At 39.6% G+C, this 18316-nt stretch overlaps 1 protein-coding gene and 1 pseudogene across 5 annotated transcripts in view; one reads left to right on the forward strand and one right to left on the reverse strand.

The window, feature by feature from the left end:
• The window catches only part of PHF20 (PHD finger protein 20), a 125658-nt gene that overhangs the window by 88197 nt on the left and 19145 nt on the right, over nucleotides 1–18316 (forward strand). For all 5 annotated transcript variants that reach the window (XM_076011071.1, XM_076011070.1, XM_076011074.1 and 2 more), the window contains 3 exons: nucleotides 15009–15287; nucleotides 16447–16545; nucleotides 17258–17422. In XM_076011071.1, the coding sequence (XP_075867186.1) occupies nucleotides 15009–15287; nucleotides 16447–16545; nucleotides 17258–17422 (543 nt within the window). The remainder of the gene's footprint in view (nucleotides 1–15008; nucleotides 15288–16446; nucleotides 16546–17257; nucleotides 17423–18316) is intronic.
• On the reverse strand, nucleotides 3171–3341 carry LOC142876890 (small nuclear ribonucleoprotein G pseudogene; annotated as a pseudogene).

An 18316-nucleotide genomic window follows, 5' to 3' on the forward strand; every position in this document is an offset into this window, starting at 1 on the left:
TCCTATTGTTAGCAATTTGTCATATTTGTTTTATTTCAGTTTTTAAAATACTTTTCCTGAATGGAAATAAGTTCCATCTATTTATTGAGACTTATTTAAAAAATTAAAAAGAGAGTAAGTTCCAGATGTTTATCCCTTATCTACATACTTCAATGTATCTTTCCTAAAAGCAAGGATGTTCTTCTACATTGCCACAATACAACTATCATAATTAGGACCTTCTTGAAACTTTACCGGGACTTTAGCTGGTACTTTACCTCATTTATGGCAGTGATCTTGTCTTTATTCAGTGTACTTTTAAAGATAACTTTTATTTATTTAATACTAGCTTTTTTTTTTTTTTGAGACAGAGTCTCACTTTGTTGCCCAGGCTAGAGTGAGTGCCGTGGCGTCAGCCTAGCTCACAGCAACCTCAAACTCTTGGGCTCAAGTAATCCAATTCTGTCTCAGCCTCCCCAGCAGCTGGGACTACAGGCATGCGCCACCATGCCTGGCTAATTTTTTCTATATATATGTTAGTCGGCCAATTAATTTCTTTCTATTTATAGTAGAGACGAGGTCTCGCTCCTGCTCAGGCTGGTTTCGAACTCCTGACCTCGAGTAATCTGCCCACCCACCTCGGCCTCCCAGAGTGCTATGATTATAGGCGTGAGCCACCGCACCCGGCCTAATACTAGCTATTGATGAGTTTTTACAACTATGAATTAAGGCAGCTGGAACCCCTATTTAAAAAATTATAAAGTCTTTTTTTTTTTTTTTTAAGAGATATAGGGTCTTTCTGTGTTACCCAGAGTGGCCCTGAACTCCTAGGTTTAAACAATCCTCTGCCTCAGCCTCTCAAGTAGCTGGGGATTCAGGTGTGTGCCAGTGCACCTGATTTAAAGTTATTGTGATTTATTTTCTACAAATTTTACAACCAATATATGCTAAGAAAAATTAAAACCAATTATAGGCTGGGGTTGGTGGCTCACACCTGTAATCCTAGCACTCTAGGCCAAGGTAGGAGAATCGCTTGAGGTCAGTTGTTCCAGACCAGTCTGAGCAAGAGCGAGACCCATATCTACCAACATAGAAAAAATTAGTTGGGAGTGGTGGCGTGTGCCTGTAGTCCCAGCTACTTGGGAGGCTAAGTCAGGAGGATCGCTTGAGCCAGGAGTTCGAGGTTGCAGTGAGCTACTATTCCATCACACCACTGCACTCTAGCCAGGGGGGCAAATCATCTAACTTTTCACTATTAATTCTCCCTGTATTTTTTTATTTTTATTATTTATTTATTTATTTTTTGAGACAGAGTCTTGCTTTGTTGTCCAGACTAGAGTGAGTGCCGTGGCGTCAGCTTAGCTCACAGCAACCTCAAACTCCTGGGCTCAAGCAATCCTGCTGCTTTAGCCTCCCGAGTAGCTGGGACTACAGGCATGCACCACCATGCCCGGCTGATTTTTTTCTACATATATTAGTTGGCCAATTAATTTCTTTCTATTTATAGTAGAGACGGGGTCTCACTCTTGCTCAGGCTGGGTTTAAACTCCTGACCTCAAGCAATCGGCCCGCCTCGGCCTCCCAGAGTGCTAGGATTACAGGCGGGAGCCACCATGCCCAGCCTATTTTTTTCTTTTTTCTTTTGAGCCAGAGTCTTGCTCTATCACCCACGCTAGAGTGTAGTGGTGTCATCATAGCTCACCATAACCTCAAATTCCTGGGTTCTAGCAATCCTCCTGCCTCGGCCTCCCAAGTAGCTGGGACCATAGGTGTGTACCACCACATCCAGCTAATTTTAAAAATTTTTTGTAGAAACATGGTCTTGCTATATTGCCCAGGCTGATGTCAAACTGCTGACCTCAAGCAGTCTTCCTACCGTGGCCTCCCTGAACCCAATCTCTCCTTGTTTTATTAGGCAAAGAACCCAATATTTGGCAAGGAGTGACTTAGCCAGAGTTGCACACTTCCTAATGTTTGGTAATGCAGAGTCTGTAACTTCCGACTGAGTACCTAATTTAATTTAATAAGAGACTGGGTGCTATATAAATCAAGTGAAATGATCAGAGTCCCTGTTTTTAGGAACATTGCATAGTATATGATGCAAAATTACCACTGCTCTCTTCGGGCCTCGTTAAAGGAGCATGTACACTTAGAGTAAGAAGCTTAGTGAGGTGGCTGGGTTCTAAGAATAATGTGTGGTACAAGTGCTACCAGTACTCCAGGACAGGGTGCTGCATTTGGAATTCTTTAATTTGAGGGGGGGGGGAGATGTGTTGATCTGGAAACTGAGTGGTGTTCCTGGTGTTTCTTTTGGAATGTTGGGTTTAGTGGTGAGTTCAGGACAATCCAGCAAGATTGCTGGGGGAGTGGGAGATTGTTGAGAACTCATTCACCAGGAATGTATTATGTAAGTAAGCAGGAAATAGGGCGGGACCACCATCAGAAACATCCAGCCAGCCCCCTGGAGGTCAGGATGCTGCCTTAGTCACTGTTTAGTTATTTGCTTTCCTGAGCTGGAGCCACAGTTTTGGCATTTCTAAACTGAGATGGAGTCACTATCTGAGAAATTGGCATAAAGGAGGCTCTTGGACAGTGGGAGGACATGCTGGGGAACATAGCACATCTAGTCCAGAGCAGAAGAGAGGCAGTTGGCTGCTCCAAACCCAGCTATGGTATTTGGGGCAGCTCTGCCACCTTGTGGAATAAATGCTCAATGATTTTTTTTTTCAATGGGGGCCAAGTATAGATTGCATTCTAGGGGATAGACTTGAAATGTCCACCACAACTGTGTGTTAGCAGGATTGCTTTCCTTCTGCTTAGCTATTCTGTGGCCTCAAAGTATTTTTACTGCATATATTTTTTTCTGCATATATTTTTCCCCAAATGCCTACAGTAGAAGCAATTCTGCATATATTTTTAAGAAGATTTTATTTTGAAATAATTTTAGATTTGTAAAAAAGTTGCAAAAATAGCACAAAGAATTCCCTTATACTTTTCCCTATGTTGGAGAATAGAGATTCCCCAGTTGTCAGCAGTTTACTATGTTTCCTTTAGTATTTTCTCTCCAGTTTTTAAAAATGTAGCAAAAAGTTTAATATGAAAATGTACATGACCTGATTTTGACATTATAGTAAAACAGGCCCTTTGGAGAGGGGACTTGTATTTCTTTGCTGAACAGCCATTACTTATACTCATTCCAAAGCTTCTAACATGATGATAATATTTCCTCATATTACCACCATGCCAGTATTTTTCTGTTGCCCGCTAGTTGCCATCTCCACACATTCATCTATCACAAGATTCATAAAGGGATCAAATCCCCATAATAGTCTTTGGACATATCTGCCAGCATTTAATTTCATTTTTCACCTCGGGAGGGTGAGCTATATTCAGGGTTTCTACACTGCAGAATCAGGGATGTCCTAAGAACAGAATTTGTGGCTGCCTGCGTGCTCCCTTGGTAGGCCAGGTGTCTTGTGTCTGACCACTCTCAAATTTTTTAACATATTTTTTTCAAATTGTTTGCAAATAAGTTGTAGTCTTCTACTCCTAAGTAAATGAGCGTGTATTTCCTGAAAACAAGGATGTTCTCTTACATTGCTGCAATGTAATGATCAAAATCAGGACCTTTTTTTAATGTCCTTTGTGGCAAAGGTGGGGGAAAAGTTCTGGTCAGAATTTAATCTACAAACACACATTGATTTTGACTGTCATGTCTCTTTTGTTTCCTTTGATCTATTAAATAATCAGTCTTTGTCTTTCATGACCTTGATAATTCTGAAGAATATGATGTCCCTAAAATTGGGTTTTTCTGATGTATCCTGATAATTAGATTTAGGTTATTCACTTTTAGCAGAAAATACCACAAAATTGATGCTGTGTCCTTTCCAAGTGCATTCTATCAGGAGGCACATGGTAATCTGGTCCCATTTACTGGTGATAGTAACTTTGATCACTTACTTAATTAATGTAGTACCTACCGGCATTCTCTACTGTAAAATCATTATTATTTTTCATATTATTTTTCCCTTTCCCTTAAGTTTCTTGTAAGAGGATACTTTCCCTTACTTATAAGTTTCCCCTTCTAAGTTTCTTGTAAGAGGATACTTTGTAACTAATATCTTGTTTCCTCATCAAACTCTTACTATTTTAGTATCCACTGATGTTTCTTGAATGAAATAATTTTTACTTTGATGGCTGCCAAATGGTGATTTCTAACTATCATCATTCCTTTGACATTTGTTAGTTTGTATACCATCATATGGAGGAGATTTCCCACCCTCCCTTCCTTCCTTTCCCTGTTTATTTATATCCATATGGACTCATGGATTCTTACTTTGTTCTATGGGTTATGCTCCTTTTCTACCATTATTTGTTTTAATATTGACCCAGATTTGGCCAGTGAAAGCACTCCAAACTGACTCCTATGTCATATCATTTTTTGAGCACTTCCTTAGTTTTTGCATAACAGGATGTTCTGAGCTCATCTTGTACATTTCTCCAGAAAGCCCTGATTTCTTTAAAGTGGTGAATTATATTTAAGAAACCAAGATCTGGGTGTTAGATGTGCTTGTTGCCCCTAGAGTATGCAGAAAAAATATGGAAGTTTCTCTATACTAACTGCCTTTCTGTCCCAAGCCCCTCTCTAGAGGTAACCACTGTTAACAATTTGATTCTATCCTTCTGACTTCCTTTCTATGCTTTCTTTTTAATTATAATAAATCTCTTTTTTCTCCATCTATAACCATGAATGGGATTATAAAGTATATACTTGCAACTTCCTGTTTTCACTTACCAATGTATCTTGAGATTATCTATATTAGTAAATGTGGAGCTACTTCTTTGTCTCCACAAAAAAAAAAAAAAAAAAAAAAAGAGTCTTGCTTTTTCACCCTAGCTAGAGTGCATTGGTGTCACTATAGCTCACTGCACTTTTCAACTCCTAGGCTCAACCAATCCTCCTGCTTCAGCATCGGAAGTAGCTGGGACTAGCGGCATGTGACACCATGCCCAGCTAATTTTTCTATTTTTAGTAGAGATGGGATCTTGTTCTTGCTCAGGCTGGTCTGGAACTCCTGGCCTCAAGTGATCTTCCTGCCTCAGCCTCCCGAAGTGCTAGGGTTACAGGCATGAGCCATAGTGCCTGGCCTATTTCATTCTTTTTAATGGCTGATTGGAATTACATAATGCGAGCCAGGTGTCATGGCATATGCCTATAGTCCCATCTACTCAGTAAGCCAAGGTGGGAGAATGGCTTGAGCCCAGGAATCATCGTGAGATCCCCATCTCTAAAACACACACACGCACACACAACTATATAATGCAGACTTGCTGTAAGTTTGTTTAATTGCTTCTCCATTTTTGGTCATTTTGATTGTCTATATTTCTATTCTAAGAATTTGGCAGAACTTGCCTTAAATATTTAAATCTGCTCATGTTTCCCTTTGATTGCTTTTAGTTGCTTCATAGCTGAGGAAATTTTTACTTCATGGACCTGAAAATGTTACATTCATTATAGTATTCGAGGTACATGTCGTAAAGATGTCCAACTATGGAGCTATGTGGTGTCATTGCTGACAAAAATGCCAGCTGTGTTGGGGCTTAGTGCTGAGGGAACACGAGACAATGGGAAGTGGCTTTTATCCTCTGGCTGGAGAAGTGACAGATAACAGGATCCAGGAGCAGATGCTAAGTGTTAATGACAAAGTGCAGCAGATAGCCCTTTGTGCTGGGAGTTGGTGGCATGTGGTCCTTGAGAGCCAGGGCCATCTGGATGCCTTCTTGCATGTAGAGTGAACTGGGTCTGGATGGAAGTGACAACTTGGCTGTGAGCCAGGAAGGAGGGGCAGGGAGAGGGCACAGGCTGAGCAGAGGTGTGAGCTGTGAGAGCATGCAACAGTTGCTGGGTCCAGCAGTTGGAGGCCTTGTTGTAGATAATGCGAGATGAGTTTGGAAAGCAAGATGACACTTAGATTGATGTGGGACTTGAATGCCAGACCGCGTATTGCCAGCCAGGCTGAATATCACCATCATAGTCATCTCATTGTGAGGTTTCTAGATACGGGCAAAGGGCATACAAAAGATTAAACAGGACATTTATGTCTAAGCCAAATTTCAGGAAACGTAATTTAAAAACTTTTTTAGCATAAAAACAATGTATCCTTATTGTAAAAGGAAAAGTATAAAGCATTATTCAATTATATAGAAAATGAGAGGACTGCTCAGCCCACTCTGAATTATCTATTGCTATCTAGTAATATTACCACAGACATAGCTAAAGACAACACATTTATTTTCTCACCATTTCTGTGGGTGACAGTCATGCTCTTTCACCCTAACTAGAGTGCAGTGGTGTCATTGTAGCTCACTGCAACTTTCAACTCCTGGGCTCAACCAATCCTCCTGCTTCGGCCTCGGAAGTAGCTGGGACTAGAGGTGCCACCATGCCCAGCTTAGCACAGCTTAGCTGGGTCCTCTGCAAGCTTGAAATGAAGGAGCTGGCCAAGGCCATGGTCTCATCTGAAAACTCTACTGGGGAGGGATCCAGGCTTATGTGGTTGTTGGCACCATTCAATCCTAACAGGCCATTAGACTCAGGCCTCAGTTTTCTGCTGGTCCTCTCTGTTGCTTGCCTCATGACCACTCTGTAGAGTAGCTCACAACCCAGCAGTTTATTTTACTAAGTGAGCAAGGGAGAGTGTCTACTAGTAAGATGGGACATTATAGTCTTATATAATATAATCACAAAAGTGACATACTATGTCCTTTGCCATATTCTGTTAGAGACAAGTTACAGGTGCTGCCCATACTTGGGGGTGGGGGTGGGGATTATGCAAGAGCATGATAGCAGGAGGCAGGGGTTATTAGAAGACATCTCAGAGTCTTTCTTCCCTCCTTCCCTCCCCAAAAGATAAAACATTCCTTAGAGTTACCATTATTAAAAGCAAAATTTGTGGACCATTTTTCTCTGCATACACCAATGTTTATTAGTAATTTAGGAATGACAAGAGCAAAGGGTAAGTTGGCATTTTTAGCCTGGACATCTAAGAGCGAGCTCTGTACTTTATCTTGATTCCTTCAAACAAAAATCTGCTAAACACAAGGAAGAGCACAGGGCATTTAAATGGTAATGCCAGTAACTGCTTGGAAATATTTATTTTCATACTGCTTTCTAAAACAGGAATAAATTGGTTTCAGTAGTTTATCTTCTATCTAAAGAGTAATTTGATTACTCCTCACTTTTGAACCAGGCTCTCTTGAAGATTTAATTTACATATTTTGTGCCCTCTGTATCCTAGTAACTGCTCCCATGTTGACAAGGACTCATGATATCCTAAGAGAAGACAATGTCATTTAGCTGGTGCCACCAGTGACGTATGTTCCAAATGAACTGTCCTTCCATTGGGGAATACGCACCTGTGGGTGAGACTTGGGATTCATGTAGAGCAGACTGTGTCCCAGCAGATCCTTCTGGCAACCTGTGGCTCTTCCAGCTGCTGCTATCTATCCATCTATCCATCTTTCTTTCTTTCTTTCTTTCTTTCTTTCTTTCTTTCTTTCTTTCTTTCTTTCTTTCTTTCTTTCTTTCTTTCTTTCTTTCTTTCTTTCTTTCTTTCTTTCTTTCTTTCTTTCTTTCTTTCTTATCTTTCTTTCTTTTCTTTCTTTCTTTTCTTTCTTTCTTTTCTTTCTTTCTTTTCTTTCTTTCTTTTCTTTCTTTCTTTCTTTCTTTCTTTCTTTCTTTCTTTCTTTCTTTCTTTCTTTCTTTCTTTCTTTCTTTCTTTCTTTCTTTCTTTCTTTCTTTCTTATCTTTCTTTCTTATCTTTCTTTCTATCTATCTATCTATCTATTTTTTCTGAGATAGAGTCTCACTGTGTTGCCCAGGTTAGAGTGCCGTGGCATCAGCCTAGCTCACAGCAACCTCAAACTCCTGGGCTCAAATGATCCTTCTGTCTCAGCCTCCTGAGTAGCTGGGACTACAGGCATATGCCACCATGCCTGGCTAATTTTCTCTCTCCCTCTCCCCCCCACTCCCTTCATATATATATCTTTTTTTTTTTTTTTTTTTTTTGTAGTTGGTCAATTAATTTCTTCCTATTTTTAGTAGAGACCAGGTCTCACTCTGGTCTCACTCAGGCTGGTTTTGAACTCCTGACCTTGAGCCATCCGCCTGCCTCAGCCTCCAAGAGTGCTGGGATTACAGGCGTGAGCCACCGCGCCTGGCCTCTTCCAGCTTCTGGACTGCTTCCATCACTATGGCACAGGACCACTGTTCTGGCAAGGAGTATGATGTAAAAATAGAAATGTATGTTTTTGCTACCATGAAAATCATGTGGCTTTAGTAATATATAAGAAAACATGGAAAAGTAGAAAAAAACAACTGTTTTTTTAAAGGCTTTGAAGTGTCATAACCAAAAGGTTGCCATTGTTTACATTCTTACAATTTTAGAAAATAATATATACTATTATATTTTATATGTTATATATAATTTTTATCTTGCTCATATTTTGTGAGTTTTCTTTTTTCTTTTAATAGGAGTTGAGAGGAATGAGTTTTCTTTAGCATAGTTATACTGTGCATATTCTATTCTTCCTTTTACATGTAGAACATTTTTGCTAGTTGCATCATTTTAACTCTTCCTATTTTTTTATTAACTACCACTAATATGTCAATGTTTGATTAATAAAGTAGGGCAATGATTTTGCAGGTTGTGCCACTGATATATGGCCCCCTGGCTGAGATTATGCATAAATTTAATTGATCTGAGCAAACAACTGTGAGGTCAGTGATGATAATGACAACTAATAATGTTTAACCTGTCTCAGTTAATAATGGGTTTTCTCTTCTCCTGCCTCATGGAAACACATAGGAGCCTTGTGAAATATTTATTCCCATTTAAGGATGAGGAAACAGTCTGAGAGATGCTAGTAGCTCCATTGTTGGACGTAGTACTACACTAAGCTAAGTACTGTAAGAGAAGTGAAGAATGGAGTACATTCCCCTTTTCAACATTTTAGAAAAAGGAATGAACAAAACCAACTGTAATTCAAATAGAAGGGGACTAGGACTATAAGATTTATTCTGCGTGAATTACTTAGGGAATTCTCAGAAGGCAGGACAGAATCTTTTATACTGAGAGACTAAGGAAAGCATTGTGCAAGGAGGTGGCATTTGAAGGATGAGCAGGACTTGGTTTGCATGTGGGTGGGACATGTCAAACAGAGGGAACCACATGGTGTGGACTGGCTGAACTGGCAGCCTTTATTGTGTTTTACAGAGGGCCCTTTTGGCTGTAGTATGTGAAAATTGGATAAAGTTGTGAAGTCTGGAAAATATGTTTTATATCTCTAAAAATTTATTGGGTTTAAAAATAAAATAGTCTAACCAAGTTTCTAGGAACAAGAATAAAAGGGAAAAAAAAAGAAAATTAAACATTAAAAAGAAAATAAAAAATAAAATAGTCTAGTTTGTAATCCCTTCATGACAAAAGGGATGATTGTTAAGTCTTGGGGTATTTATCTTTTTACTGTTTTAATTTAACGCATCTTAAACATTTTGTCATTAAAAAGTTAGTATAAACATTTTATTCCTGTATACTCTTTTTATCTACTTTTTGTGGTTCTGAAATTATAGTTAGTTGTGTAATATATCAGATTTTGTCACAGGTTATTGTGAACATCTTGATTCATACCCTATTTGCTGCTTGCCTCTCACACTGATGGTTGTGTTGATTGTTTTTTCCAACAGTGCAGGGTAGATTACTGACAGGCTTATAGTCAGAAGGGCTTATTTCTGTAACAGGGAGTTATACTTCACTGAGTAGAGTTTATTGGGAAATGTTACTTCCTGAACTTGCGTGGTTGAAAATTCCTAGTGCTCAAATCTTTCTTCTTTTGATCTTTATTCCTTCAGATAAAAAGCAGCAACTCACTTTGCATTATTAGTGTTGCCATCTTGAAAGGAGCTCTTGGTTTGATCAGGGTCTTTGTGATAGTGACACTTGGCAGTGTCTTCTCTCCTGGGGAGTTTCTCTGCTCACTTGAGCCTCCCTGATCCTTGTGCCACCTCTCAGAGGCAGGTGGTCCACACAAGTGCCAAGCTTGCTCTCCTTTGGAGGTCCAGCTGCACCTGCCTTCTGCTTAGCTGTGTAGAATCTGTGTTTTGCTTTTTGGAGGAGGAGTTTTTATTCTGCTAGACTAAACTCATTTTCTTTTGAGAGGTTTATTGGATTGGTAGATTATCAGACCAGGCACATCTTTCTTTCAATTTAGCCAAATCTTCTTGAAATCTGTTTGTGTGCAAGGAGGAGATGTATAAGTGCGTTAGTAGTCTGCATAGATGAAATAGAATTGGCCCGGGCAGTTCTACCCAGAGAGTGTCGATTAATTGATTGTCAGTGTGAAGGCTATTCCCAAAGCTGTCTTCAGCTCTGTCCTACTGGACATCTTTATCAACAAGTTGGATAAAGACCTAAGAATGTATAGATCTTAGGCAATGTAAGAGTTACAAAGTTCTTAGACTAAAATAATCAGATGAAGTTTATTAGGGATAAATGCTACTTCCAACATACAGTTTCATAAAACTACTTAGGGGGAAAGGCAAAATGCACTTTATATTTTAGAAAGACAAAACAGGCTGGTCCAAAGGTAGTGAGTTATCTCAGTTGATTGTTCACAGACAGATACAGATTGAATTCCTGTTCTACTCTTTCCTACTTTCTCACTACTGCACATGACTAGTCTTTAAAAATAACAACAACAAAAAAACAATGTTTGAGATTTTGGTAAACCAGGCTTGGTATTATCCTGTATTGTATAATGTGACTATTACAAACAAAAACAAAACAAAAAAACTTTTGTCTTCCTTAGTGAAACATGTTCCAAAAGGTGGGTGTAATAATCCCATTGAATTATGAATAGCCATACTAGGAATCTTATGGTTGGTTTAAATTTCACACTTTTAGAATGATATAGACAAATTTAAGTGCTTATAGGTTGATATGTCTCTTAGCCAGGGCATATATGAGGGCTGGTCGAAGAAATGTTTCACAGTTGGTTGATAATTAGCTGTCTCTAGCCACTTTCCAGAAACGACATAAACCTGCTTATGGAATGATACTGGCTTCCATTTATTGATCACCCACTTTGTGCCAAGTACATATATTATCTATAACCCTCTCTCCAACTCTTTGCAGTAGGTGGTATTCTTCCTTTTTATAGATAAGAAGCTGGATAATCAGACTAGCTCTCACAGCTAATTTATGCTGCTAATGAGGGGTAGAGCTGGGATTTAAAATTGGGTGTTTCTACTATACTATAGTGCCTCTGGCATGAGCATGCAGTGAGTCTGGGGGTGGTGGGGACTTCTGCTCTTTTGCTTATGAGCAGGTTAATTCCTGAAAGGCTTATGTGCTCTACCCCTAAAAGACTCACACATCTGTGTACAAACACACATTGTGCGCATGCACATGAATTAGTGCCTCTCTTCTGATGCTGTTCATAAGTCCCATTTGCAGTATGTCCAAAATGATATTATATAGTAACAGTAGCCAATATTTATTGAGCACTTACTATGTGCCATGCACTTTTCTAGGGTCTTTGCATGTAATTTGTTTAATTGCTCACAACTCAGTGAGGTAGTTACCATTATCATCTATACCCTGCGCATTAGGAACTGAGGTGGGGGAGGAGGTGGAAGAGCTAGGATTTGAAACAGGCTGTTCAGCTACAGAGCCCACACTTTTAGGCACTGTGCTGTGTTTTTTTTTTTTGCAAATGACCATTGTGTATACACAAGAGTACAAAGTTTATGAATAGAGAGAATATTAATTCTTCATGGAATTGGTTCAAATTCCTCATTATTTCTAACTCTTAAATTTTTAATTCAGAGGTATTTGTATTTTGGCATTCTTCTTTTCCATTATAAACAAGTTTATCACAAACCAGAGCTTCAAATAAGCCCAAGGATGGCTGAGATTACTGTAGCTGGACTTAGCCACTGTCACCCTCAGGTGGTGGCAGGCAGTGTTGATGTCCTCTGACCTCGAACCTTTGTTCACTCAGTGGTAAGTGGAGTTGTCTGCATTGATTTTGGAAATACTGTTTGTCATATGAAAAAGGGATTATTAGGTTGAACCATATGAATCACTGATATTTAGCCTTTTTAATCTACATAAATGGCAAGTTTATATGGTTCAACCTAGTAGGCCCAAGAGGAGGGAATTCCAGAGAAACTATTTTGTTGTTTTGTTGTTGTTTTAAGAAAGAATTTGGGGATATATTAGAGGTTTGAGTTTTGCATTTCTCCACTGACATGCTTTTCTTAATACAATTATTTGTCTAAGCAGTATGTATTCCATTCATATCATGTTACTTTTTCTTCTTTTACTTGCATCTAACTGATTTGGAACCTCTTTCTTCTGTCTCTTGTCATGGGTAGAAAGTGATTTTAAAGTGTTCTGCTTTGGAATGCATATGTATAATTTTTTTATTTGTTTAAATTGGCTATATAGTAACACCCATTAGCTCATCAAACCTAAGTTTGAAATGTAGATTATGATTTAGATTGAATTTATGTATTTATTTATTTATTTTTATTTATTATTCTTTCCTTTTTTCTTTTTTCTAGAGAAGATTTATTCTTTACACCAATAGATTGAATTTAATAATTTAAAAATTCTTTATTGTTACAGGAATAGTACTTGAAAATGTAATCATAGTACTTACCAAAGATTTAGCATATTATCTACTCCTAATGAAAATTGTATCATTGCTTTTGGGAAAAACTGTATTCACTCAAGAAAGGTCCATTCAGGATATTCTTGGGTGACCAAATCTGTAGAGTAGGAATGACTTGAGTTTAAGGTGATTGCTTTCGTTGGGGCAAGGACATTTTGAAGGTACTCCTCAATAAATGGAGTTTCTAACACACACAAAGTCCTTGTGACAGCTTTACTTTTTATCTTTGGTGCATGACAGACCATTGCCTTTGGCTTATTTGGTTTTTGGAGGGGGGTCCACGCTTTTATTGTCCTTTTGAATTTGATCAAGTTCTGAGTCCTCCTCTTGCCTTCCAGTTCCGTTCAGTTGGTGGTTTTGTGTTTTCTTGCAGTCTCTGGGTCCTGTTTGTTTTGCTTTTATTGTTTTTAATTGACACATAATAATTGTATATATTTATGAGGGAATATGTATTTCAATACATACATACAAGGTATAATGATCAAATCTGGGTAGTTAGCACATCTATCACCTCAAACATTTATAATTTCTTTGCATTGGGAACATTCAAAATCTCTATATCAGCCTGGGCAACATAGCAAGAACCTGTCTCTAACAAAAAATTTACAAATTAGCCAGGTGTAGTGGTACGTGCCTATAGCCCTAGCTACTCAGCAGGCTAAGTTATGAGGATCACTTGAACCCAGGCATTGGAGGTTGTAGTGAGCTATGATTGTGCCATTGTACTCCAGCTTTGGGCAACAGAGCAAGACCCTGTCTCAACCTTCCCCCTCCCAAGAAAAAGTCTGCTCTATTAATGTGTTATGGAATTAGCAAAAAAAAAAGAAAGAAAAGAAAAAAGCCTGCTCTACTTGTCATTTGAAAGCATACAATAAACTGGGGCAGTGGCTCACGCCTTGTAATCCTAGCACTCTGGGAGGCCGAGGGGGGGGCGGATTGCTCAAGGTCAGGGGTTTGAAACCAGCCTGAGCAAGAGCAAGACCCTATCTCTACTATAAATAGAAAGAAATTAATTGGCCAACTAATATATAGAGAAAAAATTAGCCGGGCATGGTGGCACATGCCTGTAGTCCCAGCTACTTGGGAGGCTGAGGCAGAAGGATCCCTTGAGCCCAGGAGTTTGAGGTTGCTGTGAGCTAGGATGATGCCACGGCACTCACTGTAGCCTGGGCACAGCGAAGTGAGACTCTGTCTCAAAAAAAAAAAAAAGAAAGAAAGTAAGTATACAATAAATTGTTATATAGTCATACTATAGTGCCATAGTACACTAGAACTTATTTCTCTTATTCTAGGTCCTTTTGGTCAAACAAAGTATGTGGTAAAACAAAGTACATGGTGAAATCTCAAAGGCTCACTACTCAACCCTTTGTAACAGTTACTCCTTCCTTATGCAAAAACTTGTAAAATCTCTTAGGCTTCATAAAGAGATCCTGTGGAATATTTCCTAGTTTTTTCCACACAGACAGGTTACCAGGATGGTGGTAAAAATGAGTCTGATCCAATTCATGAGTTACAAGTGCTGGCTTAAGATACTTGATTTTCTTTAGGATTTTTCCCTATTTGTCCCCCAAAGTCTGTGAAACCCCTGAGAACTTGTATGGCTTTTTTTTAATTTTTTTTTTTTTTTTTTTTTTTTTTGAGACAGAGTCTCACTTGTTGCCCAGGCTAGAGTGAGTGCCGTGGCGTCAGCCTAGCTCACAGCAACCTCAAACTCCTGGCTCAAGCAATCCTCCTGCCTCAGCCTCCCAGGTAGCTGGGACTACAGGCATTCGCCACCATGCCTGGCTAATTTTTTCTATATATATTAGTTGGCCAATGAATTTCTTTCTATTTATAGTAGAGACGGGGTCTCACTCTTGCTCAGGCTGGTTTCGAACTCCTGACCTCGAGCAATCCGCCCGCCTCGGCCTCCCAGAGAGCTAGGATTACAGGCATGAGCCACTGTGCCCGGCTGTATGGCTGTTTTATTTATTTATTTAGTTATTTAGTTATTTATTTGTCTTTTTTCCCCCTTTTTTCCATGATAAACTGAGAATTCTATGTATGACTGTTTTAAATAAACATGTTGATCTCTTCTTTCTAAAGATGAATCATAGTTTAGTCTCTTGTTATTTGACCTGTGGTTGTTTTCATTCATTCTTAACGGTAATTTTAGGAGGTAATGGCAGTCTGATTGCTTTCTCAGGATATATATGCATGCTACTCTGTTACTTCTGTTGCCGCGTGTTAATGCATGTTTTGTAATAACTACAATAAACATAAAAAATCTTTGCTTTTGTTTTTATTTTTTTCAGTAACAAATACTTTTAAGAAAACAGACGATTTTGTGACATCTAACACACCAGCTATCGACCTAGACCACAAGTTTAGATGCAAGGTTGTGGACTGCTTAAAATTTTTCCGCAAAGCCAAACTGTTGCACTATCACATGAAGTATTTCCATGGAATGGAGAAGTCACCGGAGCCAGAAGAGGGCCCAGGAAAGAGGCATGTCCAAACCAGGGGCTCTTCAGCTTCAGACAAGGCCAGCCAGGAGAACCTGACCAGGAAGCGGGTCTCTGCCAGCTCCCCCAGTAAGTATCGGGGTTCTGCATTGTGTCATGGAGGGCCCTGCTGCTTGGGTCACAGTGCTTACATTTTCTGACACACAGAAAGCAGGCATTAGGTTGGTCTGGTCCAGGTGAATCCCACAAGATTGAAAATAATAAGTGATCTTCAGGAGTTGCATCATGTTGCTGCAGCCTTCCTCAAGGAAGCAGGAATACTAGCTCCGAGAGTTACTATGAGAAAGTTACACAGCTGCTGAAGGCTTTGGTGCTCCCAGTATGAGTGGGGGCAGTCAAGCAGGGGGTGGGTGCTCCTTCGGAAGTCAGCAGGGACAGAACAGCACAGGTGTTGTGCTGTTCCCAAACCTGTGTCCCCTGCCCTGCCAGCAGGACAAAAGAACTAAAAGGTGATATGTGATTCTACTGTTGAGTCCAAATGTAAATGCTATTTTATCTTAATTACAACTAAAGATCTTTTCTAACAGCACTGTTTTATTTTATGTAGAAATCACAATGGTGGTAGTATAGGTTACCATAAAATCTCATTTTATGTCTTACTACAGGGAACCTTTTGAAAATTTCTCCTAAAACTTACAGATATTGGCCCTTTTCTTTTTCTTTTCCCTTTCCTTTCCTTTCCCCCTTTCTTTCCCTTCCCCCTTCCCCTTTTGCCTTTCTTTTTCCTTTCCTTTCCCTCTCCCTCCCAGGCATTCTGGTCTTTTTAACAAGTTCCCCAGGTGATTCCAGTATGTAGCTGAGTTGAGTAGCAGTGATCTAAGTAGAGATTGGCAAATGGTTCTGTAAAGGGCCAGATAATGTTTTCAGCTCTGAGGGCCAGAAGGTCTCTGGCCTCACTATTCAACTCTGCTGTTGAAACGTGAAAGCATCCATAGACAACATGTAACAAATGAGCATGGTATGTTTCACTAAACCTCTGTTGCAATAACAGGCAGCAGCCAGAGTGTGTGATCTAAAGGCTGAGTGTTGGAGGAGTGGCTCTGCCTCCCTCGGGCAGCCAGTTCCAGAGCCCTCAGAGGGAAGGAAAGTGACCTCCCCCCAGGCACAGCCTGGCCTACTGCCTGTTCCAGTTCTTCTTGTTGAACATGCCTAATTACTTAAGAAAAGAATAAACATCTCAGCATTAGAAACGAAACATTAAAATGCCAACACTCCTGTTTAATTCTAGCTGCAAAAGACAAGGAAAAGAATAAAGAGAAGAAATTCAAAGAGTTTGTGAGAGTGAAGCCAAAGAAGAAAAAGAAAAAGAAAAAGAAAACCAAACCTGGTAAGTTTTCTCCTGAGGGTTTGTTAGGTTTCCTTACCATGGTGGGGAGGGGAGGTTTTTTCCCCTGTGGTCTTTGAGCCTTTGCTGAACAGAGGGACCAGCTGGCCTTTACCAGGACTTGTGGGTTTAGCCTAACCTGGGCACTGGCAGGGCAGGAGCCCACTTACCAGGCGTTACAAGGCCCGATTGGCATTTAAAAGCCCTCTCACTGGCTGCATTGGCCAGTGTGCCCTGTCACAGGTTGGCATACTTGAAGGTATCAAAGTGTGAGTGGATGTACAGGTGAATGACTGTATTTGTTCATACACATAACTCTTAAGTACACATCTTTGAGCCCTCTCAAGAAAAGAGACACTTCTTGAAAAGTGTGTGTCTAGCTCCTACAAAAATGTTCTATGTTCCAGGCTTGGGAATTAAAGGGATGCCTTGTTTTATTCTCAGTTTATCTTTTGGCTTAGAAAAACAATCTTAACAGGAAAAGAGGAAGGGGATGATGGTGAGGAGGCATTTGGCTTGAGAGTCTCAGAGGTAGCTGGAAGTATTAATCCCTAAATCTCCCTCCATACCTCTTTGTAGTTGAATTATACCTGAGCCTTAGAGCTATTTGATTAGCAGGCCTCTTGGTTGGATGAGGTTGATTTCTTTCTTTTTTTTTTTTTTAATGCCATGATGTCGGATGTTGCTCATTCCCTTCCTGATCCTGTTCTCCCAGAATGCCTCTGCAGTGAGGAGATCAGTGACACCTCCCAGGAACCTTCTCCACCCAAGGCATTTGCTGTTACCAGGTGTGGGTCCTCACACAAGCCTGGGGTCCATATGAGCCCACAGCTCCATGGCTCAGAATCTGGAAACCACAAAGGGAAAGTGAAAGCATCTGGTAAGGAGGCTGTCTGCTGGGCTGATCATTTACTGATCATTTGTTGGAAAGTATAGGCATACCTTGGAGATTTTGCAGGTTTGGTTCTAGACCATCACAATAAATCAAGTATTACAATAAAGCAAGTCACACAAATTTTTTGGTTTCCTAGTACATGTAAAAGTTATGTTTATACTACACTGTAGTCTATTAAGTGTACAGTAGCATTATGTCTTTTTTTAATTTTACTTTCTTCATTATCTTTTTTTTTCTGACATGTGAAGAGCATAAGCATTATGTCATAAAAAATGGCACATACTATAATTTAAACTTACTTTCTTGCTAAAAAGTGCTGACACAGACTTGAAGTGAGCACATGCTGTTGGAAAAATGGTGCTGATAGACTTGCTGAACACAGGATTGTTACAAAACTTCAATTTGTAAAAAACATCTTTGGAATGAAATAAAGCAAAGTGCAATATAATGAGATATGCCTGTATTTAGAAAAGTACCTGGTACAGAATAAGCACTTAGTAAAAGTTAGCTGTGATTATAACTAATCAGGCATTAAGACATAGTGATTCTGGTTCTGATTATCCCTGGAATTTTCCCCTTTCTTATACTCAGTGCCTACAGAGTTTTAAAGGTGACTTTGGGTGTAGACTGACTGTAAAGCAGGTCCTGGCTGGACGAGATGAGGCTGAGGAACATGTTAGAGTTGTTAGGAATGATGATCTGCATGGTTTATGGGAATTGTAGCTCCTTTGCCAACAGGCTCTGTGACCTTGCGCATCCATTGACCTTGGGGTTCATTTTGTTGGTGAAATGAAGAAATGGAGTTCAGTTCATTACTAGGCATCATACTTTGTTGGGCCATTACTAAATGACAGGCCCAAGGAACAGATTGTTATCACC

The sequence above is a fragment of the Microcebus murinus genome, chromosome 16 (genome assembly GCF_040939455.1).
Source record: "Microcebus murinus isolate Inina chromosome 16, M.murinus_Inina_mat1.0, whole genome shotgun sequence".
NCBI lineage: Eukaryota > Metazoa > Chordata > Mammalia > Primates > Cheirogaleidae > Microcebus > Microcebus murinus.